Source organism: Mauremys mutica, chromosome 1, assembly GCF_020497125.1.
Source record: "Mauremys mutica isolate MM-2020 ecotype Southern chromosome 1, ASM2049712v1, whole genome shotgun sequence".
Taxonomy (NCBI): Eukaryota; Metazoa; Chordata; order Testudines; family Geoemydidae; genus Mauremys; species Mauremys mutica.
The window spans coordinates 228,250,037-228,274,632 of record NC_059072.1 but is presented as its reverse complement, the minus strand read 5'-3'; the positions used below and the strand labels follow the sequence as shown (position 1 = coordinate 228,274,632).

The 24,596-nt window shown below is 44.0% G+C and overlaps 1 protein-coding gene across 3 annotated transcripts in view; it reads right to left on the bottom strand.

Annotated features, from left to right (window-relative positions):
* Positions 1-24,596, bottom strand: part of ASB11 (ankyrin repeat and SOCS box containing 11) — a 69,297-nt gene that overhangs the window by 23,553 nt on the left and 21,148 nt on the right. For 2 of the 3 annotated variants that reach the window (XM_045026415.1, XM_045026572.1), the window contains exon 7: positions 14,582-15,338. The exons of the other annotated variant lie outside the window; for it this stretch is intronic. In XM_045026415.1, coding sequence (XP_044882350.1) covers positions 15,214-15,338 — 125 coding nt within the window. In that variant the 3' untranslated portion in view covers positions 14,582-15,213. Of the gene's footprint in view, positions 1-14,581; positions 15,339-24,596 lie in introns of those variants that run through there. 3 annotated transcript variants of the gene reach the window in all.

Sequence of the window (24,596 nt, the reverse complement as noted above, 5' to 3'; positions counted from 1 at the left end):
CTTCCCTACCCGCCGACTGGAGCAGCGCGGAGCCCTCCTGGCAGGTGGCGTGGCGAGCGCCCCGCTGAAGGAAGCCCTGGCCGCCCCCCTTCTCCCCTTCTTCCCCCCCCCGCCCCCGCTAGCCGGGGCACTCACTCCGCTGCCCGGGGCACATCTGCAGGGCCGAGAGTCCCTCTGCACCCGTGCTGCATCCACCCTGCAAGTTTTGTTTTGGGTTTTTTTTCCCCTTCACCGCTCCAGCCACCCCGCAGGTTGTTGTTGTTGGTTTTTTTTCCCCTTTGCCGCTCCGGACGGCCTGCAAGTTTGTTTTTGTTTTTTTTGACCCTTCACTGCTCTGGCCGGCCTGTAGGTCAATGTAGCATGATAGTGAAGACAAGCCCTAAAAGATCCACCTGGCAGCTGCTCCTCACCACCCAACCAGAAGATAAGCAAAGATGAAATCCAAATCCTGACAATCCCCACAAACACAAGTCCTTTGCGTATCCTTCCATCCTCAAAAGCCTGGGTACAGGATTTGGTCTTGCGGCATGCCCTAAGGTTTGGGGCTATTTTGGACTGGAGGAGGGGGGGTTAAGACGCAAGACGGTTCCAAAGCTGAGGCAGGTGAAGTGGTATGACCACTACTCTAGCCCATGCACTGGAAAAACAACTGCCCCTGCATGAAGTACCAAAACCACTAGACTCACATAGCTGCATTTCCCATGTGCCCTCCCTCCCTCATGCTGCTGCCTTATCCACCAGTCTCAATGGGGCCAGCACGGATAGCTCTGCAGTGCCCAGGGAATGAAACTATTCCCCAGCACAACCACTCTGTCAGCCAGTGCTTAGGGGACGCAGAGGGCCTTGCACAAGCCATGGATGACTACATGACCCAAAGCCATCATTCTACCAAACACAAAATAAGGAATTTTCAAACAAGCAAAGAACCCTCACTCCCTATTGCCAGAGGGCAATTTTCAACAGTTAACTATTTATTATTAACCATGTTTATTACTGGTGCCTAAGGGCCACCAAAGGATGGGGCCCCATATTGCTAGACATTGTACAAACACAGATATAGGCACAAATTGCTGTCTTGTTTTTGTACACAATTTGACCTTGATGTCTAAACAGATATCGAGAACAAGGAATGCAGTTTTGCAGCCTTTCTCACTGCAGTAGTCAAAAAATCACAGGGCCCTAAATATTTTCCCTTTTCTTGCTGCTTCTGGATCTCCTGACACAGATTCTAATCATGTTCCTGTGAGTATTCTCCACCCCACGTCGTCAGCCTCCATGGTGTCTCCACATTATCTCTTTCCAGTACATGACGTTTGTTAACTGCATGCATTCCCCTCTGAAAGATGGCTCTGTTTGCACAGGTCTCACTTCACAGCAATTTTATCTGTCAAGTGCATTAGCGAGACTGATACGGTAAATTGTGTACTAACATAAGAGGTCTAGTTTTACAGCATTAAATACTGTAGCCTGAATTTGGGAGCCGAGGGACAGTGGATAGAAAAGACGAAAAAAAAATAACTTAGATTATACGACAAAAGGCAAACAAACATGTTTCTTTGCACTGGCACAGAGCCTGTGTTCCTTTCTCTTCACTATCAATACCCTCCCACCCCAAGACCTATGAGTAACCAGCAACTTGGGGAGACATACCCATGCTAGCCTTGCCTGCCCGTGGTAGCCTGGCTAAAAGCAGTAGTATAGCTGTCTAAGAAAAGGTTTGAGCAATGCAAGTAGGTACCTTCGATGACACCCCCACCATCACTTCTACATTGCTATTGTTAGCCATGCTAGCAATCACACCTTGGATTGCAGGGTAGACACACTCAAAGTCTCTTGTCAGACACAGAGTATAGGAGAGAAGCTCTTGTTAGTTTAATGTGCTTCTTGCAAAGTCTTTATGATAGAAAAATCTCAAGTGCTACCATCAGGGCAACAGGCATAAATATAAACCCAGAAGTCAGGCTAAACTCTATACAACTTCAGAGCCAAACCAGAAGCAGAGTTTATACACATACCCACCAGACTTTTCAGTCATTACACTGCTATTTTTCATTTATATAGCATCCTTCACCCTGAAGGGTCCTAAAGTTTTATATCAACTTGGCTATCTGCAGAAATCACCTCCACCGCTACCCAACAACAGGCATCCCTATATAAACACAGCAGCTGCTCAACAGTGCACCATAAAGTTGGAGCAAATAGGTAGCAAATAATTTATTCAATGAATTTTCCTTCTTTTTCTCTTCAGAGAATATCCACAAGCCAATCACATTTTTCCCAAATTTATTAATTATTCCAAACTAATCAATGATTTTTTTCACTAATTCCATTTACTGTCTCCCTGGCTATTCAGTAATTGAAATCTGAGCTCTGTGTGCTAGTTGCTATTGGTCAGAGAAGACACATAGAGTAGAACCTCTGAGTTACGGACACCTCGGGAATGAAGCTTGTTCATAACTCTGAAATGTTCCTAATTCTAAACAAAACGTTATGGTTGTTCTTGCAAAAGTTTACAACTGAACATTGACTTAGAAACTTTACTATGCAGAAGAAAAATGCTGCTTTCCCTTTATTTATTACTTTTAACACAATTCTGGGCTTTTTTTGTTTTTGTTTTTTTATTTGGCTCTGCTGCTGCCTAATTGCGTACTTCCAGTTCCAAAAGAGGTGTGTGGGGTTGACTGGTCAGCAGGGCCGCCCAGAGGATTCAAGGGGCCTGGGGCAAAGCAATTTCAGGGGCCCCTTCCATAAAAAAAAAGTTGCAATACTATAAAATACTATATTCTTGTGGGGGACCCTGTGGAGCCCGAGGCAAATTGCCCCACTTGCCCCCCCCTCCCACCCCGGGCAGCCCTGGGAAAAATAAACATTTAAAAACCTTCTGCATCTCGGCACAAACCCAGTTTTGAGAAAACTTCTTTTCAAGTCACCTTTACAAGGTATCACTGGTTCTCAGCGTCAGCTAGTGCTAAAAGGCACTAAAGCTCATTAAAAGGGTTGGACAAATATTTTCCATCTTTGGATCCAAAACTAGGGGTTTTTAAAAAGCAGAAAAAAGTCACGGACAATGTCTGCTTTCCTTCAAAATTTGCTGTGGTTTTTTTAATTGAAAAGCTGAAATTACTCTGCCAAAACCTGAACATGGTTTGGGGTTTCAGAAGTGTGTGGCCAAATATTTGCTGCTTGCTGTGTTTGATTGTTTAAAGAAACAATAAAAAAATCTGCTTAAAAAAAATCCAAAACTTTTGAACTACCTCAGCTTGTGACCAAATGCCTGAGCCCATCCAGTCAGAGATTTTTCCAGGTTTCTGATACTCTGCTGGCTTCCTTGGCTCATATCTGTCTCCATAGCTTTGGGTTCATTTAGGTTAGAACATAAGAATGGCCATACTGGGTCAGACCAAAGGTTCATCCAGTCCAGAATCCTGTCTGCCGACAGTGGCCAATGCCAAGTGCCCCAGAGGGAGTGAACCTAACAGGTATTGATCAAGTGATCTCTCTTCTGCCATCCATCTCCATCCTCGGACAAACAGAGGCTAGGGACACCATTCCTTACCCATCCTGGCTAATAGCCATTAATGGACTTAACCTCCATGAATGCATCTGTTTCTTAGGCCTGGTCTACACGGGGGCGGGAGATCGAACTAAGGTACGCAAGTTCAGCTACACGAATAGCGTAGCTGAACTCGAACTACCTTAGTTCGAACTACTCACCCGTCCAGACGCCGCGGGATCGAAGTCCGCGGCTCCCCCGTCAACTCCGCCACCGCCGTTCATGGTGGTGGAGTTCCGGAGTCGACGGGAGCGCGTTCAGAGTTCGATATATCGCGTCTAGATGAGACGCGATATATCGAACTCCGAGAAGTCAAACGCTACCCGCCGACCCGGGCGGATAGTATAGACGTAGCCTTAGAGACTAGCTCCACGGGGTCCCTCACACAGTGGAGATGGTTACTCTGGGTTTGTCTTTAGTATAGCTTATGTACATACTCCACGAACTGAGCATTTGAGCTTGTCCAGAATCTGGGATGAGCCTATGTTGTGAAAACTGAAATGCTCAAAATAGCACATGCACGTGAATGGACACGGGGTGGAAAAATTAAATTAACCCAGGGATTCTCAAACTGGGGGTTGGGACCCCTCAGGGGGTCATGAGGTTATTACTGGGGGTCATGAACTGTCAGCCTCTACCTCAAACCCCGCTTTGCCTCCAGCATTTATAATAGTGTTAAATATATAAAAAAGTGTTTTTAATTTATAAGGGGGAGGGGTCACAGAGGTTTGCTATGTGAAAGGGGTCACCAGTACAAAAGTTTGAGAACCACTTAATTAACCCCTCTGGAGCCTCAGGGAATGCAGGGGAGAGCAGGGGCGGCTCTAGACATTTTGCCACCCCAAGCACGGCGGCATGCCGCGGGGTGCACTCTGCCGGCCGCCGGTCCCGCGGCTTCGGTGGACCTCCCGCAGGCATGCCTGTGGAGGGTCCGCTGGTCCCGCGGCTCCACCGAAGCTGCAGGACAGTGGACCCTCCGCAGGCACGCCTGTGGGAGGTCCACCGGAGCCGCGGGACCAGCGGACCCTTCGCAGGCATGCCACCGAAGGCTACCTGCCTGCTGCCCTCCCGACAACTGGCAGAGCGCCCCCCGCGGCTTGCCGCCCCAAGCACGCACTTGGCGTGCTGGGGTCTGGAGCCGCCCCTGCACATAAGGGCCATCACTCCTGTAAAAACTATGTCATGGAATCTTTAATGACTACATGTACTCGGCATGGTAGTTTTGAACCAATAGCACAGTCCCTCTAAATACTAGGCTGGGGCACTGGTCCAACACTGACTCAGAGGGAAAAAAATGCCATGTACTGAAATCATCAATGCCACCTTCCTGCAGTATGCCTTTTTTTCCTCTGCGGGCTCCCAACAAAACGCTGAGCAGACTCTGCCCTTCTGAAGAGGTTCAGAATCTTGTCAGATCTCACAGGGACAAAAAGGCCTTATCCCCTAGTGTCCTTAGACACCAATAAAATCTCTTTTTTGGTTGCTGTTGTTTTTAAATACCATCCTATGCTCTCTGTTCCTCTGAAGCACCAACAGCAGCTCCCCCTCACTCTCATGCTCACAGAAACTTCCCTCTGTAAACATCCTCTCTTCCTGTGAGAGTTTACGCCCACTGTGCTCTAACTGGGGGAGCGAACAGAAGTCTGTATCCAGTTACTGTTTGCCCAACACAGGTCTGTTGCTTTCAGGGAAGGAGAATTTCAGTTTAAATCAAAAAACTTCACTTAATTAGAACCAAATCCTGATTCTAGTGAAGTCAATAGCAAACACCCTTTGAGTTCAAAGGGACCAAGATCTGTGCCTTAAAGTTCATTGCATAGAAGCTACAGCTTCTCCAGTCAGCAAGATGCAGGTAGCATGAGATCTTCACACTAAACATTGCAACATTTTTTGTGGCAATTGTGCAATTACTGTGCATCCCCACTGCACAGGGGGTTGTAAGACTTTGCTTTTCACTATTTGATGCCAAATCTTTCTCAATTTATTAACCTGGCTGGCCTCACTGGGGTCCTTAATTTTCAATCTACACAGGATCCCTATCACTAAAATTGCAGTCAAAGTGTTCTTAAAACGAATAACATGTGCTGAGTCATCATCCAAGACTGCTATAACATGAAATATATGGCAGGATGCAGGTAAAACAGAGCAGGACACACACAATTCTCCCCCAAGGAGTTCAGTCACAAATTTAATTAACACATTATATTTTTAACAAGCGTCATCAGCATGGAAGCATGTCCTCTGGAACAATGGCCAAAGCATGAAGAGGCATATGAATCTTTAGCACATCTGGCACGTAAATATCTTGCGATGCCAGCTACAACAGTGCCATGCGAACACCTGTTCTCACTTTCAGATGACATTGTAATTAAGAAGTGGGCAGCATTATCGCCCGTAAATGTAAACAAACGTGTTTCTCTTAGCGATTAGCTGAACAAGAAGTAGAACTGAGTCAACTTGTAGGTGCTAAAGTTTTACATTGTTTTGTTTTTGAGGGCAGTTATGTAACCAAAAAAAACTACATTTGTAAGTTGCAGTTTCATTATAAAGAGATTGCACTACAGTACTTGTATGAGATGAATTGAAAAATACTATTTCTTTTGTTTATAATTTTTACCGTGCAAATATTTGTAATAAAAAATAATATAAAGTGAGCAGTGTATTCTGTGTTGTAATTGAAATCAATATATTTGAAAATGTAGAAAAACACCCAAAAATATTTAATACATTTCAATTGGTATTCTATTGTTTAATAGTGCGATTAATCACGATTAATTTTTTTTTGAGTTAACTGCGATTAATCGACAGCCCTAATCAAAATATTTTGATGGAAAAATTTTGTCCAGACCATACTTATGAGACATGCACACAAACACAATGGAACAAACCTCAACATACTGCAACAAATACACATCCACTGAAGTCAGTGGTGCCAGCTTTGCCAAGTGTCAGAGACTGGAGAGACTCCCTGGGTCTTGCCCCATGTGTATTCCCACAGCCAAACCTGTGAGTCACACCCAGGGCCAGCTCCAGGCACCAGCACAGCAAGCTGGTGCTTGGGGCGGTCCATGGAAGGGGGCAGCACGTCGGGCTCTTTGGCAGCAATTTGGCGGTGGGTCCCTCAGTCCCTCTTGGAGGGAAGGACCGGCCGCCGAATTGCTGCCGAAGAATGAAGCAGCGCGGTACAGCAGCTGCCAAAGTGCTGCCGATCATGGCTTTTTTTTTTTCCTCTTCGCCGCTTGGGGCGGCAAAAAAGCTGGAGCCGGCCCTGGTCACACCACTCAGCAGAGCTCCCCAAACAGGAGCCTTTGGGCTGTGGTGGATCCTCTACATCACCAGAGGCCTCTGTGGTACCTCCTGAGCCAGGCAGCCTCTCTGTCTCCAAGTGTAATGATGAGTATACAGGCCTTTAATGAGGGAAATCCTCCTGGGCAAGTACCACCCACTCCCAGGTTTGCCTATAAGGCCATCTGTATGTCGAGGCAGGAAGGTGGTGTGACTGAGGGGAAGGAAGTGGTCTTGGGAAATTGACCTAAGGTGATGCAAGACGGCCTGATCTGCTGACGTACAGCTGAGGGCCCAAGGCCAAAGCTCCATGAACAGGGTCAGCTGGAACTAGGGTGACCGGATGTCCTGATTTTATAGGAACAGTCCCGATATTTGGGGCTTTTTTTAATACGGGTTCCTATTACCCCCCACCCCCATCTTGATTTTTCACACTTGCTATCTGGTCACCCTACCTGGAACTCACCTCTCACTCAGCAGTGGGAGACAATACTGATTTTTGGTAGCCTTTGGACTTTGTCTCACTGATACCCAGGAGAGCAGGGAAGAATGGGAACTGTAATCTATTGTGACACACAGTTGTAGCCCTAGCTTCTGGCAGGGCATGATGGGAAATAGAGGATATATTTTTACATGCACACATACTTCTTTCCTAAAAAAATACCAGGAAAGACCTAGAGGAAGTTCGACTGACTATAGTGTATTGTGGTAGTCTCTCTTTAAAATTAATCGTGCAATCACCAGAGCATTCCCATTGTGAGGGGTCTCTGACACATGAGGTAGACTGTAAAAGGTGCATCACCACCCACAGTGCTGCCTATTGGTCAGGAAGAGGGTGGCAGGTTGCCTTCCCATTTGAATTCAGTCCTTCCCTGCAGCGCCCCCATCCCAGGGGCTTCCAGTCTTCCACTCCTGCACAGGGGTAGTAGGGACTGGGATTTCAAATAATCAAGGCCTATTCCAGCAGGCCTCTCTCAAGGCCCCTGGTGTTGCGTTATCTTCTGGGAGTGAGTAGGAGAGCCTTGGCTCACCCTCTCCACTAAGCTCCAATCTAGAGCCCAGTGGTGGGCAGCTCACTCAGCCCCTTAGGGTGCTAAACCACTGCCCTCCCCGGACCACTTCCTCCCCCTGTCCCTGTTGGTTGCATCAGAGTAAGTCACTTCTCTCCAGTCTCTGACACGCAGGCTCAGTCACTCCTCTCTCCTTCATAGAGTCTTCAATGGTCCATGAAGTGAGGCCTCAGGCAAGGAGTTCCTGGGCAGTACTTTTACCCTCAGAGTTCAGGGCAGCTGTCTGTTCCCTTCCACTGCCTGAACCTTTTGAGCTGCTCTGCTCCTCTTTTTAAAGCCCTGTTTAGGCTCTGCAGATGTGGCTGGGTGGGGCTGGCTGGGCCCAGAGCTGTCCCTTACCCCCTTGCTCACCAGTATGGGGTTTGTAAACCCCATCATACAGACACACACACACACTGAGTCAGGTTCTGCATGTTCAGAGCCTGTAGGAGAAGAATACAGAGAGTTGTGCTTCAAACTATACATCCCTGGTCTCATGCTAGGTTTTGAAGTATTGAGGCTTCAGCCCACTCACAGGTAGGGTGACCAGATAGCAAGTGTGAAAAATTGGAATGAGGGTGTAGAGTAATAGGCACCTATATAAGAAAAGCCCTGAATATCAGGATTGTCCCTATAAAATCAGGGCATCTGGTCACCCTACTCACATGGCTGTCTGACCATGGTAGAAAGCGCGACACTGTCAGAGAAGTTTCTGGAATAGGTACTGGAAGGAGTAGACAAGTAAACCCAGGGTCCTAAATTTTCAGTGTCCAATTACAGGCTTCTTAAAGGGGTTTGTTCTTCAGAAGTGCTAAGCACGAACTCCCTGAAAAGCAGGTCCCTGTAAAGCATCTCTAGCTAAGAACATAAAAACTGAGGCCCCAAAAATCATTACTTGCCTTTGAAAGTATAGACCTTTTTTATATTTTATTTTGTAATGTTTTCTCTTTGGGCTATGGGGAAGACACCTTTGACATGTGTCTGGAACAACTGCTCAGGTTGTACATCATTTTTGTCCCTTTTGGATAGGTTAAGATAAAGTTACCATAATAAAAGAATTTTCTGTTAAAATGTCCCAAGGATTTAGCCTTGTTTACTCATTAGCCTCTGACACTAAGTAGAACAAAAAAACCAGCAACTGATCTGAGTCAGCAGCAAAAACTATTTTCCCCCAAACCAATAGCAAGAGTAGATATTTTTCATTTACAAACAATATTCAAATAGCAGGCAAGTGCATTTTTGCATTGGATTTATGAGCTACTTTCTGCATTAAATTCTTCATTAATGCCAGCTGAGCAGCCAGTTCCTTAAATGCCATGGAGGAAATTAGACAGTCCTACCAATGTCTGCCAGCTCTGAGTGGATGGGAACAAAGTAGAATCCATTTAGCTGAAGCAAGAAAGAGAATCTGCATCAGTATCAGAGTGGAATTTCTTGCCTTGTCTAAATGGACTCCAGTTATTCATCTGATAGGTATTATTCCTTTGGGAACAAACTGATATATATATTACTTACTGAAATTTTTTATAGAAAAATTTCCATTGAATGACTTGCCAAACTCTTGACACAAAAATATGATTGACAAATGTCAGGCATTAACCGGGTGCAGTTATTTGAGACCCTGTGTTAAGTGTATTGTCAGCTCTGAATCTGTAGTGATGTTAAGAATGGCAGTAACAAATCAGAATGATCTCACTCACTAATTAGGAGCCAATCTGGATATTTGGGGTTGATTATTCTGTGACAGGTATTCACTGATGAAAGGCACAAAGCTTCTGAGACAAACTTAAGACAATGTATCTTTGTACACATCTCAGGCTTCAGACAGCAGGAAACTAACCTTTAGAAACTGATAAAAACAGACATCTCTCTGCAGGATAATGAGATACAAATAGAAAGCAAAGAAATATGCCTGCTGGGCCAGTGACCTGAAAAATATTCCATCTTACATTGAGTAAGACTGGGAGATCATGAAAGTGTACAGTAGCTCCTCTGGTTTTAGGGAGATCTACATGCAGTAGAAACTAATTCATAAAAATCAGTCTGAATATTAGGTACATTCTATTACAACTAAATTGGAACATTAGTGCCCCAAACATAGCAATTGACTATTCTTTTTTCATTAAAGTATTGGATGTTTTCATCACTGCATCTTCTCTGTCTTCTGTTCCAAGGCCTGCTCTCGACCAATACTATAATATTAACAATAATTTATATAGTACTCCACTCCCGGTTGCTGTAACCTGATAGTACCTTCATATATTAATCCTTCGAACACGAGGGAAAATTAACTGCTATCATGATGCTCTGGTGCTAATAACTGCTCTAACAGAAAGCTTCTGATTTACACTGAGAGGAGAACAAGGTGCAAGGTTACTGTTTCACTCAGCTTGCTTAACTGCTCAATCAGACTAAATTGAAATGAGCTTTTAGTGTATAATTAATACAGAAACTGTAACTAAGTGCAATTTTCAATACTCCAGCCCATTCATAAACTAATTTGCAGCAGATTAAGTGACAGTTAATAAAGAGAGGCCCCTGGCTGACATAGCAGTAGCGTTGCAGGTCACAACTGAGTGATGTGACTTGGCAGAGCAGTGTACAGAAGCTTGGACACTGACAACCTTTGTTATACTCAAGCCAGAGTTATTAAGTCCTTTGAACACTGAATCCACTCAATTTTTTTTAAATGGCTGTCTTACAGATTTCCCTGGCCTCTGTTTTGTTCGTAAGAACACTTCTCTCAGGGGATTGCTTCTCTTTTAGACCTTCTGGTGACCCAAACTTGTAGAACATAATTCCTGAGACTGGGGTGAGAGATGAAAGATCTACTTTTCTGAGCACCTTTGCACTGTGGATGGCACTCCCTCCAGCTGCAGTGAAGGAAGAATGCCAAGGCTGACTAAAAATGTGATTCTATAGGAATTTCACTAATAAATATTTCATCCGTGAAAATCTCCATGTACACCAAAACTTACCGAGTGTTAACATGGACATGTTATTCATACTGGTTTGCTGAATTGTATATTCAGTAGGTTCAACTTACTCAAACAAAATGGTAGCAAAAATCCTCTCTGCCTCCCTGAATTTTATTATAATTATTGAATCTCTAAGTGACATTTCCTTCCCCTCCCCAAGTCATTCTGGATGTCATTTGTTCAAGAAATTTTTCAATTGCTAAATTATAATATTAATATAATTTCCTTCCCTCCCACCACCATAAGTTTCAACAAGGGTTGAGAAGCTTAAGGATAAAGGTATTTTTCAGAAATAAAAATAAAACCAGACAAACAGTTCTTTGTGGAATAAACTCTATTAGATATTACATATCTACGGCAGAACGTTTAAAAAAATCACAATGAGGAGCAACGAGTTTGTGCAAAGAAAAAAAACCCTATTTCCAGATGAAAAAAAATGCAAAGACATCAGAAACTGTTAGACAGATGGTTCAGTAGTCTTTTCAGACAGTCACCTAAAAGTTTGCTTATAAATTAATTTTATTATGAGGCTTTGCAATCTTGGCATCTGCCACATTGTGATGCAGCATCACACCATAGATATTGGGAGTCTTTCAATAGCCCTGTCAGATACAGGACTGCCCATTGAAAACTGGGATAACATGGTTTCTGTGGTGGATGGACCAGATTCATCCACTGTGGTGCACATAGGTGTAAATTATTCCTCCCTGTGCCAGCTGATCCCTCTGTGTCCCAACAAGATTTTCCCAATGGAGGCCCGTAGTGGCACTGCCACCTGCCCTCCCTTAGGATTTGTACTGGGGGAAGGGACAGCAATAATTGTGGCAGGGGCTCCTTTTCCAGTGGCCACTCTGAAGGTGATGCACTGAGTCAGCATATGCCCTAGATGTCTAGGCCATGCTCTCTTCTGGGCAATCACCATCCATTTTCTGGAGTATGCTAGCAATTTACACAGAGGAAGGATCTGGAGAAGGAGGAGAAGACAGAGGGACTTTCCCCCTCCACACCCTTCCACGGTAGACTTTTTTGCAGCCAGGCCCTGTACTTTGTTTTTTCACAGTGGAAGCCAGTATAAATCCCAGCTGAATCCAGTCCTATATGAACATACATATGCAAGAATCATATAATGGTGAACAGTTGAATAATAAACAGATATCAACTTAATTTTACATCAACAGGAAGACTAGTCAACCTGAGAAGGGACTGCTGCTCACTGTGTATGAAGCCAATGTGCGATATATACTGCCATATTTACACGTGGAATGTCTTCCAAGGAAATACCTGACAGCCTCTCAGTTATACCCACACATTTCAGGAGTATGCCAGTTTTTCCCTTTTAAACAAAGATTCATACAGGGAGTTTTACTTCCTGACCCAGAAAAAGATCATGTTTGCCACCGACAAGCCACTCAGAAAGCAGGAATTTGTATATGTGAATTTAGTAGCTCAGAGGTAAGCAAGTTTTCCCTGTACTCACTCCTAGCCAACTGGGGCACGCTTATTTGCATAGGAGATTTGATTTGTTAACATAGTACCAGATGTCAATATTGTTCATCTCCGAGAAAACAAATAAACAGTATAAACTGGCTAATTTACCACATAACTATTTTTAATAGGTGGGGACAAGATAGGGGAGGTAATATCTTTTATTGGACCAACTTCAACTGAAGACAAGCTCCGTGTATAAGCTCAACAGCTTGTCTCTCCCACCAACAGATGGTGGTCTAATGAAAGATATGACTTCACCCACTTTTTCCCGCCCCAAAAATGATCAGATCATTATATGGAAAACGAAGAACTTCCACAATCCCACTTCACACTACAAAGCATAAGGCAAATACTAACTGCCAGTGATTAGAAAGAAACTTTCCCTAGGGGCAAGAGATTACATAATTGTCCATTGTGGGATTTGTTGCACCTTTCCCTGAAGCAGCTGGTACTGGCTGCTATTGGAAAAAAGGATATCAGACCACTAGACATTACAGCACAGATGTACATAGATGTTACATGTTCCTGTGAAAAAGATGGTTCACCCAAACAGCTGATTTGGGTAGATGATATAAGGGATATTGGAGAGAGAGAAATTGAAAGACCACCTCCTGCCATGTCATAAGCAATACTTCTGAAAATTGTCCCACAGCAAAATAAAGTCAACAAAAACACTTGTGGCATTTTTAGGCGAGGCAATGGGATTAGAGCAAAAAAAATTGGACAACATAGCAAGTGAACCTCTAATGCAATTTCAAGACACCATAACTTTAACTCTTGTTTTCTGATTTTTTTAATCAAACTTCTCAAAAACCTCTACCCAGAAATAAAGATGTGCCATGTGAAATTTCAGGAAGAATACTGTTTTAGAGGAAAGTTGAGATAAGGGTTGAAAACTGATCTGATGATGGGAAGCTAGGTTCATCTATAACTGCCACTCCAGAATACATATCTTCCAGAGTTGCTGCATGGGATTTCCATTCCTTTAAGGAATATAAATTCTTTTAAATTTAAAATCCCATGTAAATTACATATTGTATTAATTGTTGTATGTATAAGGAAAACAATTGTATATTCTACACTCTGGAGCAGATTCTCAGCTCAGGTAGATTGTCTTAGCTCACCTGATTTCAGTGGAGTTATGATAATTTATATCAGCTGAGTGTCTGCCTCTCTGTTTAGATACCAGATGTCACCTAGAAACTATGACTGATGCTCTAAAATATAGCAGATTAGATAAAGATAAGGATAATGCCAGTGAGTGACAGGAAATGAACACAATTTTTTCGGATTTTGATAGGTTCCTGAGATTTTGAGAACACAAAGTTCCAAATGCTAATCCAACTCTGGCATATGTCCTGTACCATATGAGGAAATGCTTATATTCAGTGAAGACTTTGCTGCCCCTTTAGAATGGTTCTTGCTGTTAATGGCAATGGAAAGAACATCCCACCTGTGCAAACACAGGCTATTTTCAGAGGCAGGAAAATACATTTAACTTCAGTTGTGACATCACAGGACTGTTCTGCTTGATCTTGGAGGGACATAGTGATACCTAGCACTTTTCATCTTCCATATGCTGAACTGTCATAACAATGTGAGGGAGAACAATTACTCCCATTTTACAGGTAGCAAAACTGTAGCGGAGAGGTTAAGTGACTAGCCCAAAGCCAGAGACGTTGTTGCTGTCAGAGCAAGGGTCAGAGCTTAGAAATTCCTGGCTTTCAGTCCCACATTCACACTAGACCATGCCTATTTCTCAAGTTATTTCTTTTTATCTTCCTTTGTGGCTTATATTGAAAACTGTTCGTTCAAAGGTTGAAAATGTATTTGTTCCTCAACCCCTTAAGAGGTTGGGATAACAAAATGAAGCTGGAATCCCTTTTCAGCTTTGTTGAATCTAAATGAGCCATCACTATCCCCCCTGCTTATGGCAAAACTGTATCAAAGGCCTGAGATTGAAGAAACACTCTTTCCATTAACTAACCAACCTCTGGAAAAAACAGAATAAACCTTGAAGTACACTATCATACTATTAATCCCAGGATCTCCACTTGCTATAGTCTGATAGCTCTGGCTCTTTATGACCTTCTGTTCACTCTGTGAGAGTCCATAGGCTTTTCAACTAATAATGTGAAGGCTAAAGCCATAATAAAGTTCCAGAGTCCTTTCACAAAGCCAAATAAAGTGGGAATGAGAGAAGGAAGGAACCTACCACCCCCAGATGCTTCCACACAGACTGTCAATGAGGGGCTCCATTCCCCTTTGATATTTTCATTTGAGGATTTATTTCATGAAATCTCAAAAGTTCAGGATTCATGCAGACTTTTTGCTGCATTTGAAAGGAAAGAGAGGAGAAGATGAATTATTTCTTTTGGCTTAATTTAAACTTCTCTAGCATCAGACTTCTATACAGTAGTTGACTTCATTAAATCATACTTAAGGTGGCTTGTATACCACACATACATATACCTGCACAATCAGCTGTTTGTGCATAACCCCCCCCCACACACACACACCCACACACCCATACAATCAGCTGTTTGGGTGTATACCTACACACAGCTGTACAATCTGCTGTTTGCATATTTCAGCCTCTTATCTAACATCAGTGGATTTAACACTAAAGTGTGAGGATATCATTTCCATGGTAACATGCACTGTGCTACAAAGCAGTTTCCAGTGGTTACAAGATATAGGAGTATTGTGTCAGGGAGTATTGTTATGTCAGCAGCTAATTAGTTTGGTACCTATAGTAAGCAGTAAATGATGTCTTTGTTTTTCAGTTCGGTTTAATATCTTTGTGGTAAACAGCCATTTTGTTCCTCTCTTGGCAATCATCATATAGACAGTCATAGAGCTATCGATATAAGAGAAATTTCTCAAGTGGCTCAGGAAGATTCAGCTTGTGGACTACATAAAGACATGAGCGACCCAGACACTTCCTGATACACAGCCGACACAGCTGGGCAAGGCTGGCAGGACCTGGAAAAGAAGGAAAAACCCGTAAACCCAAAATCTGTTAACATGAAGGCCAATGGGGGCTGCGGGAAGCAGCAGCCAGCACATCCCTCAGCCTGTGTGGCTTCCCACAGCCCCCTTTGGCCTGGAACAGTGAACCATGGCCAGTGGGAGCCGCGATTGGCCGAACCCACAGACGCCGCAAGTAAACAAACTGTCCCAGCCCGCCAGCAGATTTCCCTGACGGGCCGCGTGCTAAAGGTTGCCGATCCCTGTACTATGCCAATATATACCAGCTGAGGATCTGACCCAAGGCTGGAATGCAATGCTCCTTATAAACTCCTTTGAAGTTGCTCATAACTTTCTTAAACAAATTCCCCATGGGAGGAAGTTTTCTAAGCTGTGTGATCATCCGGGGACTTCAATTTGAATGACATATGCTGGAGGTCTCATGCTGCCAGTACTAAAACATCCTTGGGATTTATAAATAATATATATGACAATTTCCTAACTCAAAAAGTGTTGCATCCAACATAGGGAAATTCTATTTTAGACCTCATTTTGACAGATACAGAAGAACCGATCACAGAACTAAAAATTACTGGTAACTTAGTTACAGGTAATCATGACATGATCACATTTATAATTTGCAAACAATAATGCCACACCAGTGATATTTATAATTGGTGCTTTGAAAAGGCCAATTTCACAAAGCTGAAAACAATTAGAAGCCAAATCAACTGGGAGGAATAACTCAATAAAAAAAATGTGAATCATAATTGGGAATTGTTTAAGAATACTTTACTAGCTGCTCAAAAAGTCACAATTGAGGAAGAAGGCCATATTGGTTAAAAAACTGTCCTAGTTTAGTGGAGAAGAAAAGGCAGCTAATAAAATAATAATATATAACAAATGGAAGAAAAGGGAAGCTGATAGTAATTACTATAAATCAAAAGTTGGGAATTGTAGAAAATGCATAGGGGAAGCAAAGGGACACAAAGAGAAATCTATGGCACCAGAGTTAAGGACAATAAGAAGGAGTTTTGCAAGTACAGGTATATTAGAAACAAAAAGAATCCTAACAATGGTAATGGTCCATTACTAGATGGTAGAATTATCACAATAAGAATGCAGAAAAGGCATAGATGCTCGATAAATATCTGTTCTGTATTTGGGAAAAAACAGATAATATAGGCATAGCATGTGATATCATTCTTTCCATTCCACTAGTATCTTAGGAGGATGTTAAACAGCAGCTAATAAACTCGGACATTTTTAAATCAGCAAGTCCAGATAACTTGCGTCCAAGATTTTTAAAAAAGCTGGCTAAGGAGTTTGCTGGACAATTAATACTGATTTTCAGTAAATCTTGGAACACCATGGAGTTCCAGAAGACTGGAAGAAAGCTAATGTTGTGCCAATATTTAGAAACAGTAAACTGGATGACCCAGGTAGTTATAGGCCTGTCAGTCTGACATTACTTCTGGGCAAGATAATGGAGCAGCTGATATGACACCTGATTAATAAATTAAAGGAGGGTAATATAGTTAATGCCAATCAACACGGAATTATGGAAAATATATCCTGTCAAACTAACTTGATATCTTTTTTATGACATTACAAGTAATAGTGTTAATGTAATAGATTTCTGTAAGGCATTTGACTTAGTATCACATGAAATTTTGATTAAAAAACTTGAAAGATACAAAATTAACATGGCACATGTTCAATGGATTAAAAAGCTGGCTAATAGAGAGGACTCAAAATGTAATTGTAAATGGAGAATCATCATCAAATGGGTGTATTTCTAGTGGAGTCCCATAGGGATCGGTTCTTGGCCATATGCAATTAACATTTTTATTAATGACTGGGAAAAAAACATAAAATCATCCCTGATAAAGTTTTCAGATGACACAAAAACTGGGGGAGTGGTTAATAATGAAGAGGGTAAGCCACTGATACAGAGCAATCTGGATTTCTTGGTAGGCTGGGCACAAGCAACAATGTGTGTTTTAATAGATATACATTTATGAACAAAGAATGTAGCCATACTTTACATGCTGGGAGACTCTATCCTGGGAAGCAGTGACTGAAAAAGATTTGAGAACTGTGATGGATAATCAGCTGAACAAGAGTTCCCAGTCTGTCGCTGTGGCCAAAAGGGCTAATCTGATCTTTGGATGCAGAGGAATCTCTCATAGGAGAAGAGAGGTTATTTTACCTCTGTATTTGGCACTGGTGTGACCGCTGCTGGAATCCTGTGTCCAGTTCTGGGGTCCACAATTCAAGAAAGATGCTGATAAATTGGAGAAGGTGAAGAGAAAAGCCACAAGAATGATTAAAGGATTAGAAAACATGCTTTATAGCAGGGGCAGGCAAACTTTTTGGCTAAGGGCCGCATCGGATTTCATAAATTGTTTGGAGGGCCAGTTAGGGGAGGGGATCGTGGCCCGGCCCCCACCTCCTATCTGCCCTCTCCCCAGGACTCCTGCCCCATCCAACCCCCCTGTTCCCTGACGGCCCCTCTGGGACCCCTGCCCCATCCACACACTCCCACTCTGTGTCCCCTGACCGCCCCGGGACCCCTGCTGCCCCATACAACCACTGCTATCATTCCTGACAGCCACCCCATGGCCCTGCCCCATCCAACCACCCCTTCTCCCTGTCCCCTGACTGCCCCCTGAACTCCTGCCCTTGACTGCCCCCTACCGCCCCATCCAACTCCCATCCTTCCTGACTGCCCCCCTGGGACCCCTGCCCCCATTCAACCCCCTGTTCCCCCCCAACCGCCCCGACCCCTATCCACACCCACACCCCCTGACCATCCCCTCAAACTCCCCTGCCCTCTATCCACCCCACCCCCCACTCCCTGCCCCCTTACCGCATTGCCTGGAGCATCGGTGCTACAGCTGGCAGTGCTACAGCCACGCCGCCAAGCTGGAGCCGGGCCTTGCCGCTGCCACCACCACCATGCAGCACAGAGACCAGGCTCTGCAGCTGCGCTGCCCCAGGAGCTCACAGCCCCGCCACCCAGAGCATTGTGCTGGCGACGGAGCAACCGAGCTGAGGCTGCGGGGGAGGGGAGACAGCAGGGGAGGGACCGGGCGCTAGCCTCCTGGGCCAGGAGCTCAGGGGCTGGGCAGGATGGTCCCGTGGGCTGGATGTGGCCCACGGGCCATAGTTTGCCCACCTCTGCTTTATAGTGATAGAATCAAGAAGTTCAATCTAGTAAGCCTAATGAAAGGAAGGTTAAGGGGTGATTTCATCACAGTCTATAAGTACCTACATGGGGAACAAATATTTAATAATGGGCTCTTCAATTTAGCAGAGAAAGGTAAAACACGATTCAGTGGATGGAAGTTGAAGCTAGACAAATACAGACTGGAAATAAGGCATGCACTTTTAACCATTAGAGTAATTAACCCTTGGAACAACTTACAAAGGGTCATGGTGGTTTCTCCATCAATGGCATTTTTTAAATCAAGATTAGATGTTTTTTCTAAAAGATCTGCTGTAGGAATTATTTTAGGGAAGTTCTATGTCCCACAGGAGATCAGACTAAATGGTCACAACGGTCCCTGCTGGTCTAGGAATCTACTAAATGTTTGTGCAAACTCCCTTCAGATATTTTTGAGCTGTGGTCATAACAAAACAACTTGCATTATCACATTAGAAATGTTGTCCATGGGTAATACAGTAATGCTTGAATTGATTTTGTTCAAACTTGAGTTGTTTTATTGAAATTGGTTTAGCAATTCTGAAGCTATGAGTGCTAAAAGCATTTTCATGTGTGCACAATAAAGCTTTTTTCTGATTCCTGGTTTGAGCTAAATCTTAAAACCATGAAGGTGTGCATGAGTATTAGATTTTTAGCTAATATAGTCATGTGCCTTGCTTAGCTAATAGCAGAAGGCACAGAAGTCTGGTGAGAATAAACATAATAAGGAGTGCTTGGTGCTCAGATGCCTTGGTAATGTGGGCTGTACTTAGTCAGGTGTTTGCATGTACAGCACATGTACACAATAGCATGTTCAAATATATATTTGTGTGCCTGAACACCCATATGCACCCAATACCTGTTTTTATGGGTACGCAAATGTAACCCTCTAATGAGTGTGTGTTACAGGTCCCGCTTTCTGCCTGATCCCAGAGTATATGAGTGTTACCGCCCCAGCTAGGTAGTGTTGGCACTTTAGGTCAAAGTGTAGTAGCTTACACTGTTAGCTCCGGAGACCCCTGGAGTGTTAACCAAGATGGTGGCTGTCACATGCAGGGCCGCCCAGAGGATTCAGGGGGCCTGGGGCAAAGCAATTTCAGGGGTTCCGTTCCACAAAAAAAAAGTTGCAATACTATAGAATACTATATTCTCATGGGGGCTCCTGTGGGGCCCAGGACCTGGGGCAAATTGCCCCACTTGCTCCCCCCCCCACAGGCAGCCCTGGTCACATAAATGTTTTGCAAGCACAACTTAGACACCTATGTTTAATAATATGGCTCCAAATCTTCCAAAGGTGCTTCATGGCATGAAACTATTACAAAGATCAATTTGTGGTCCTAAACAAGCTGACAGTGTCCCATTAAAAAAATTAACAGGCAGAAAAGCAGGGAAGAAACATGTAGGAAAAAAACAGCTCATATAAATGGCACTTGAGATGAAGAGGGAAGCAGCTCTGTAGGCAAACAAAGCAAGAAAGAAAATCTCTCACATTAAAAATTGTCATTACATAACGGCAAGGAAGGAAAAAAGGGTAAAGGAAAATATCTAAATATATGCAGCAGAAAACATAGGCAGTAGAAAGAAGATTGCTCAAAAGAAGTTTTCGTGGTGCTTCCATTTGAAAAGAGGATTCTAGGGGAAACGTTTGGGCGGCGAAGTAAAGGTGCAATGAAGTGTTTGAAAGCAAAAGAGAGATAGGATGTTTGGATTATTTCCAGGTCTGGAATTTATTCATCTTTCAAAAGTGGAGAGCCAAGAGTAAATTAATTAAAATGTTCTACAGACCACCCGATTGCAAGGAAGAACAGGATGAATAGCTGACAGTGGAAATTAAAGGATTTGTGGGGAAATTAATAGCAATGACAGACCTTTCTACTCAGACATAAACTGTGATAGATTTAATGGAAAAGACAAATTGAGTAGTAGATTTATGAATATTGTACTTGTTCGTGCAGCCTATAAATCAAGCCATATAGATAACTCTTAATTTAGCTCAGAGAAACGCAGATATTATGACAAAAGATATAAATGTTGCAAACCATATATGTAAAAGTGCTGTGACCAGGTTTATAATCAGGTTTAAACTGTGACAGGTTTGGATGACTAATAGAAGCTCTGGGTGGAAACCAATCCAATAATGGAATGGGAGGGAAGGATATTAAGTGGGAAATTACATTTTATGAGTGGGCTAAAGTCACTTCTGTGCAGTGAGCCAGAACAAAGCCCAAGCACTTAAGTGGTCAAAATTGGACTTCAGTGGGACTTAAGCAATGGATAGGCCTTTCGCTGGCCCTCTGAGTACAGTGAATTTCATCCAGTCTAAGTAAGGTGGATGTATTTGTTTATTGATGATAAATGCATTAAGGTACAGAATCACTTGTGGAGTTACACTGGCCTGAGCCAGAGTAGACCCTTACCTGGGTCTCATCATTGGAAACCCTGCCAAGGAAGAGACCAGAGCAGTGCAAAGGAGCCACAGTCTGAGTTTCACTGTGCTGGAAGAGGTTGGAAGGGGCCAGCAGGGTCCCAAAAGTAAACAGTGCTAGCTAAGCAAAATGCATAAAAAGCTCTCGTAAACACCACTTCCCTTCCCTTGAGGTGAATCTCCCACGTGATGCACTGGGCCTAGCTAGTGAAGGAAGGTGTATTTTACATGTCCCTGCATGAAAGCACTAGTGAGAGTAGAGAAAGAAACCAATGTGGATACAGCAAGGAATGCAAAGATCAATCTAAGAGAATAAAAAAGCCTTTGAGTGGCTTATAACATGAGCTACTAGGGACAATGGGAAAATGTGCTGGATGGACCTATAGAGGCATAAAAAATAAACAGGAAAGGTGAGTGAGGTAAAGACATGGCTTACAACAACACTGCATACAAATGACAAGAAAGGCAGAGCAGAGCATGAAGAGTGCACAAGAATTAAAGAAAACTGCTTTTCAATTGTATAAGGAATCCAAGGCTGTTAAATCCTCTAAGGGTACGTCCATACTACCCGCCCGGGTCGGCGGGTAGCGATCGACTTCTCGGAGTTCGATATATCGCGTCTCATCTAGACACGATATATCGAACTCCGAACGCGCTCCCGTCGACTCCGGAACTCCACCACCGCGAACGGCGGTGGCGGAGTCGACGGGGGAGCCGCGGACTTCGATCCCGCACCGTGAGGACGGGTAAGTACTTTGAACTAAGGTACTTCGAGTTCAGCTACGCTATTCGCGTAGCTGAACTTGCGTACCTCAGTTCGAACCACCCCCTAGTGTAGACCAGGCCTAAGATACTTCATATAGTGATAGGAATCAGAGGGGTAGCCGTGTTAGTCTGGTTCTGTAAAAGCAGCAAAGAATCCTGTGGCACCTTATAGACTAACAGACGTTTTGCAGCATGAGCTTTCGTGGGTGAATACCCACTTCTTCGGATGCAAGCACATAGTGATAGGAGTGATACCTGTTGGGTTAAGCACATCTCTGAAGTTTCAGATTAGCTTCTAAATGATGTGATCTTTAGCCATTGAAATCAATAGAAATTAAGTTCCTCATTCATAGAAAAGTCACCTTGTTACAGGATGAAATGCTGTAGAGATACAGAAGCACGACGATGTTCTAATCTTATTGATTCTTAAAGGACCCAATTCTCATTGACACTAAGGCCTGGTCTACACTCGGGGGAGAGGGGGGTGCGAGCTAAGTCGTTCAAAGTTACGCAACTTCAGTTATGAAAATAGCATAGCTGAAGTCGATGTACTTAGAGCTACTTACTGCGGTGTCTTCACTGCAGTAGGTCGACTGCTGCCATTTCCCCATCGACCCCGCTTACACTTCTCATTCTGATGGAGTACCAGAGTCGACTGGTCGCAGTTCGCCGCTCCAGGCCAATGGGGGCTGCAGGAAGTGACGCGGGCTGAGGGACGTGCTGGTCGCAGTAGCGTAGCTTGAGGGGGAGTGGGGCAGTCAATTTATCGCGTCTTCACTAGACACGATAAATCGACCCCCGCTGGATCAGTCGCTCCAGAGGTAAGTGTAGACATGCCCTAAGCCTTTTATTCCAGTGGTTCTCAACCAAGCATATGCGTACCCCTGGGAGTACACAGAGGTCTTCCAGGGCAGTAGTTCTCAAAGCCGGTCTGCCGCTTGTTCAGGGAAAGCCCCTGGCGGGCCGGGCCAGTTTGTTTACCTGCCGTGTCCACAGGTTCGGCCGATCACGGCTCCCACTAGCCACAGTTTGCCGCTTGCAGCGCTTTTACTGATGAGGTGGCGCTCACCTTTGGTGGCGGGTACTTTGGTGGCGGGACTTTCACTCGCTCCATGGGTCTTCGGCGGCATTTCGGCGATGAAGCTTTAGTGCCGGCGAAGACACCCGGAGCTAGTGAAGGGCCTGCCACCAAAGTACTGCCGAATACCCGGAGCGCCGCCTCGTCAATAAAAGCGCCGCAACAAGTGGCACCTTTTTTTCGCTCCCAGGTGAGTAAAATTAAAAAGGTGCCACTTGTGCTCGGTGAGGGAGCAGCCGCTGCCCCACTCCCCCTCTAGCTACGCTACTGCGACCAGCACGTCCCTCAGCCCGCGCCACTTCCTGCAGCCCCCATTGGCCTGGAGCGGCGAACTGCGGCCTGTCGGAACCGCTATCGGCCGAACCTGTGGATGCGGCAAGTAAACAAACCACCCCGGCCTACCAAGGGCTTTCCCTGAACAAGCAGCAGACTGGCTTTGAGCACCACTGTTCCAGGGGGTACATCAACTCATCTAGATATTTTTCTAGTTTTACAGCAGGTTACACAAAAAGCAGTTAGTGAAGTCAGTTCATAGACTCATATACTGCTCTATATACTATATATACAGTAACGTAACTTGTGCATACGAACTGTATTAGACATGCATTTTATGTCATTTACTGATGCATGTAAGCATGTTAATGAGGTTGAAGTTGTCATGGTGTGTATGTGATTGCGATGTAAAAATTGATAGATTTTTAAAATGAGGAGCTGGAAGTAGCAGTAGTGGCAAAATTGTAAGAAACTGAAAATAACTGAAAAAAACATCAGTTCTGCGAGGAATATATTGCTTTTGGATTCACATCTTCAATAGAGATCCACCTCAAGCTTCATGTTTCCTTTGAGGGAAACTCTATCAAATAACAGTATGAAGCCGGCACATTTGCAACAACATGTGAAGACAAATCACGCTGTGCATGCGGGAAGCCAGTAGAATGTTTTCAAAGAAAGCTCTCAGTTCCAGACTTGACAGCTTAAAATGAAAAAAGCTTCAACTATTTCTACAAGAGCACTCAGAGTTTCATATGCTGTCTCCCTTCTCGTAGCAAAATCAAAGAAGTGTACACAATTGCAGGAGATCTGATTCTGCCTGCCACAGTGGCACTTGCAGAAAACATACTTCATAATAAAAACCAGCTGATACGCTCAAGAAAGTACCCATATCAAATGACACCGTGTTGCAGAATTGAAGAAATGGCTGAGGATATTGTCTCTCAACTTGTAGAGAAATTTAAAATGGCAAAAACCTTCGCCCTTCAGCTTGATGAGTCCATGGATATTAGTGGAGAAGCTCAGCTGATTGTGTATGTTTGATACCCTGAAACCACTGATATCAACGAGCACATGCTGTTTTGCAGAAGTATAAAGGCAAACTCAACCGCAGAGGACATTTTTAAATGAATTGACTTTTTTTTTCTGAACATAATTTGAGTTGGAATTTATGCAAATTCGTCTGCACTGATGGGGCTGGTGCAATGACCGAGAGAGTGAACAGACCTGTAGCTCGGATCAGGAAAGAAAATCTTTCCTTGCAGTGGGTGCACTGTATCCAGGGCTGGCTCCAGCTTTTTTGCTGCCCCAAGGGGCGAAGCGAAAAAAAGAAAAAGAAAAAAAAAGATAAAGCTGTGATCGGCAGCACTTCAGCGGCAGCTCAGCCGCGCCGCTTCATTCTTCGGCGGCAATTCGGCGACGGGTCCTTCGCGCCGAGAGGGACTGAGGGACCTGCCGCTGAATTGCCACTGAAGACTCGGACTTGCCGTCCTTTTCCATTGGCCGCCCCAAGCACCTGCTTCCTTC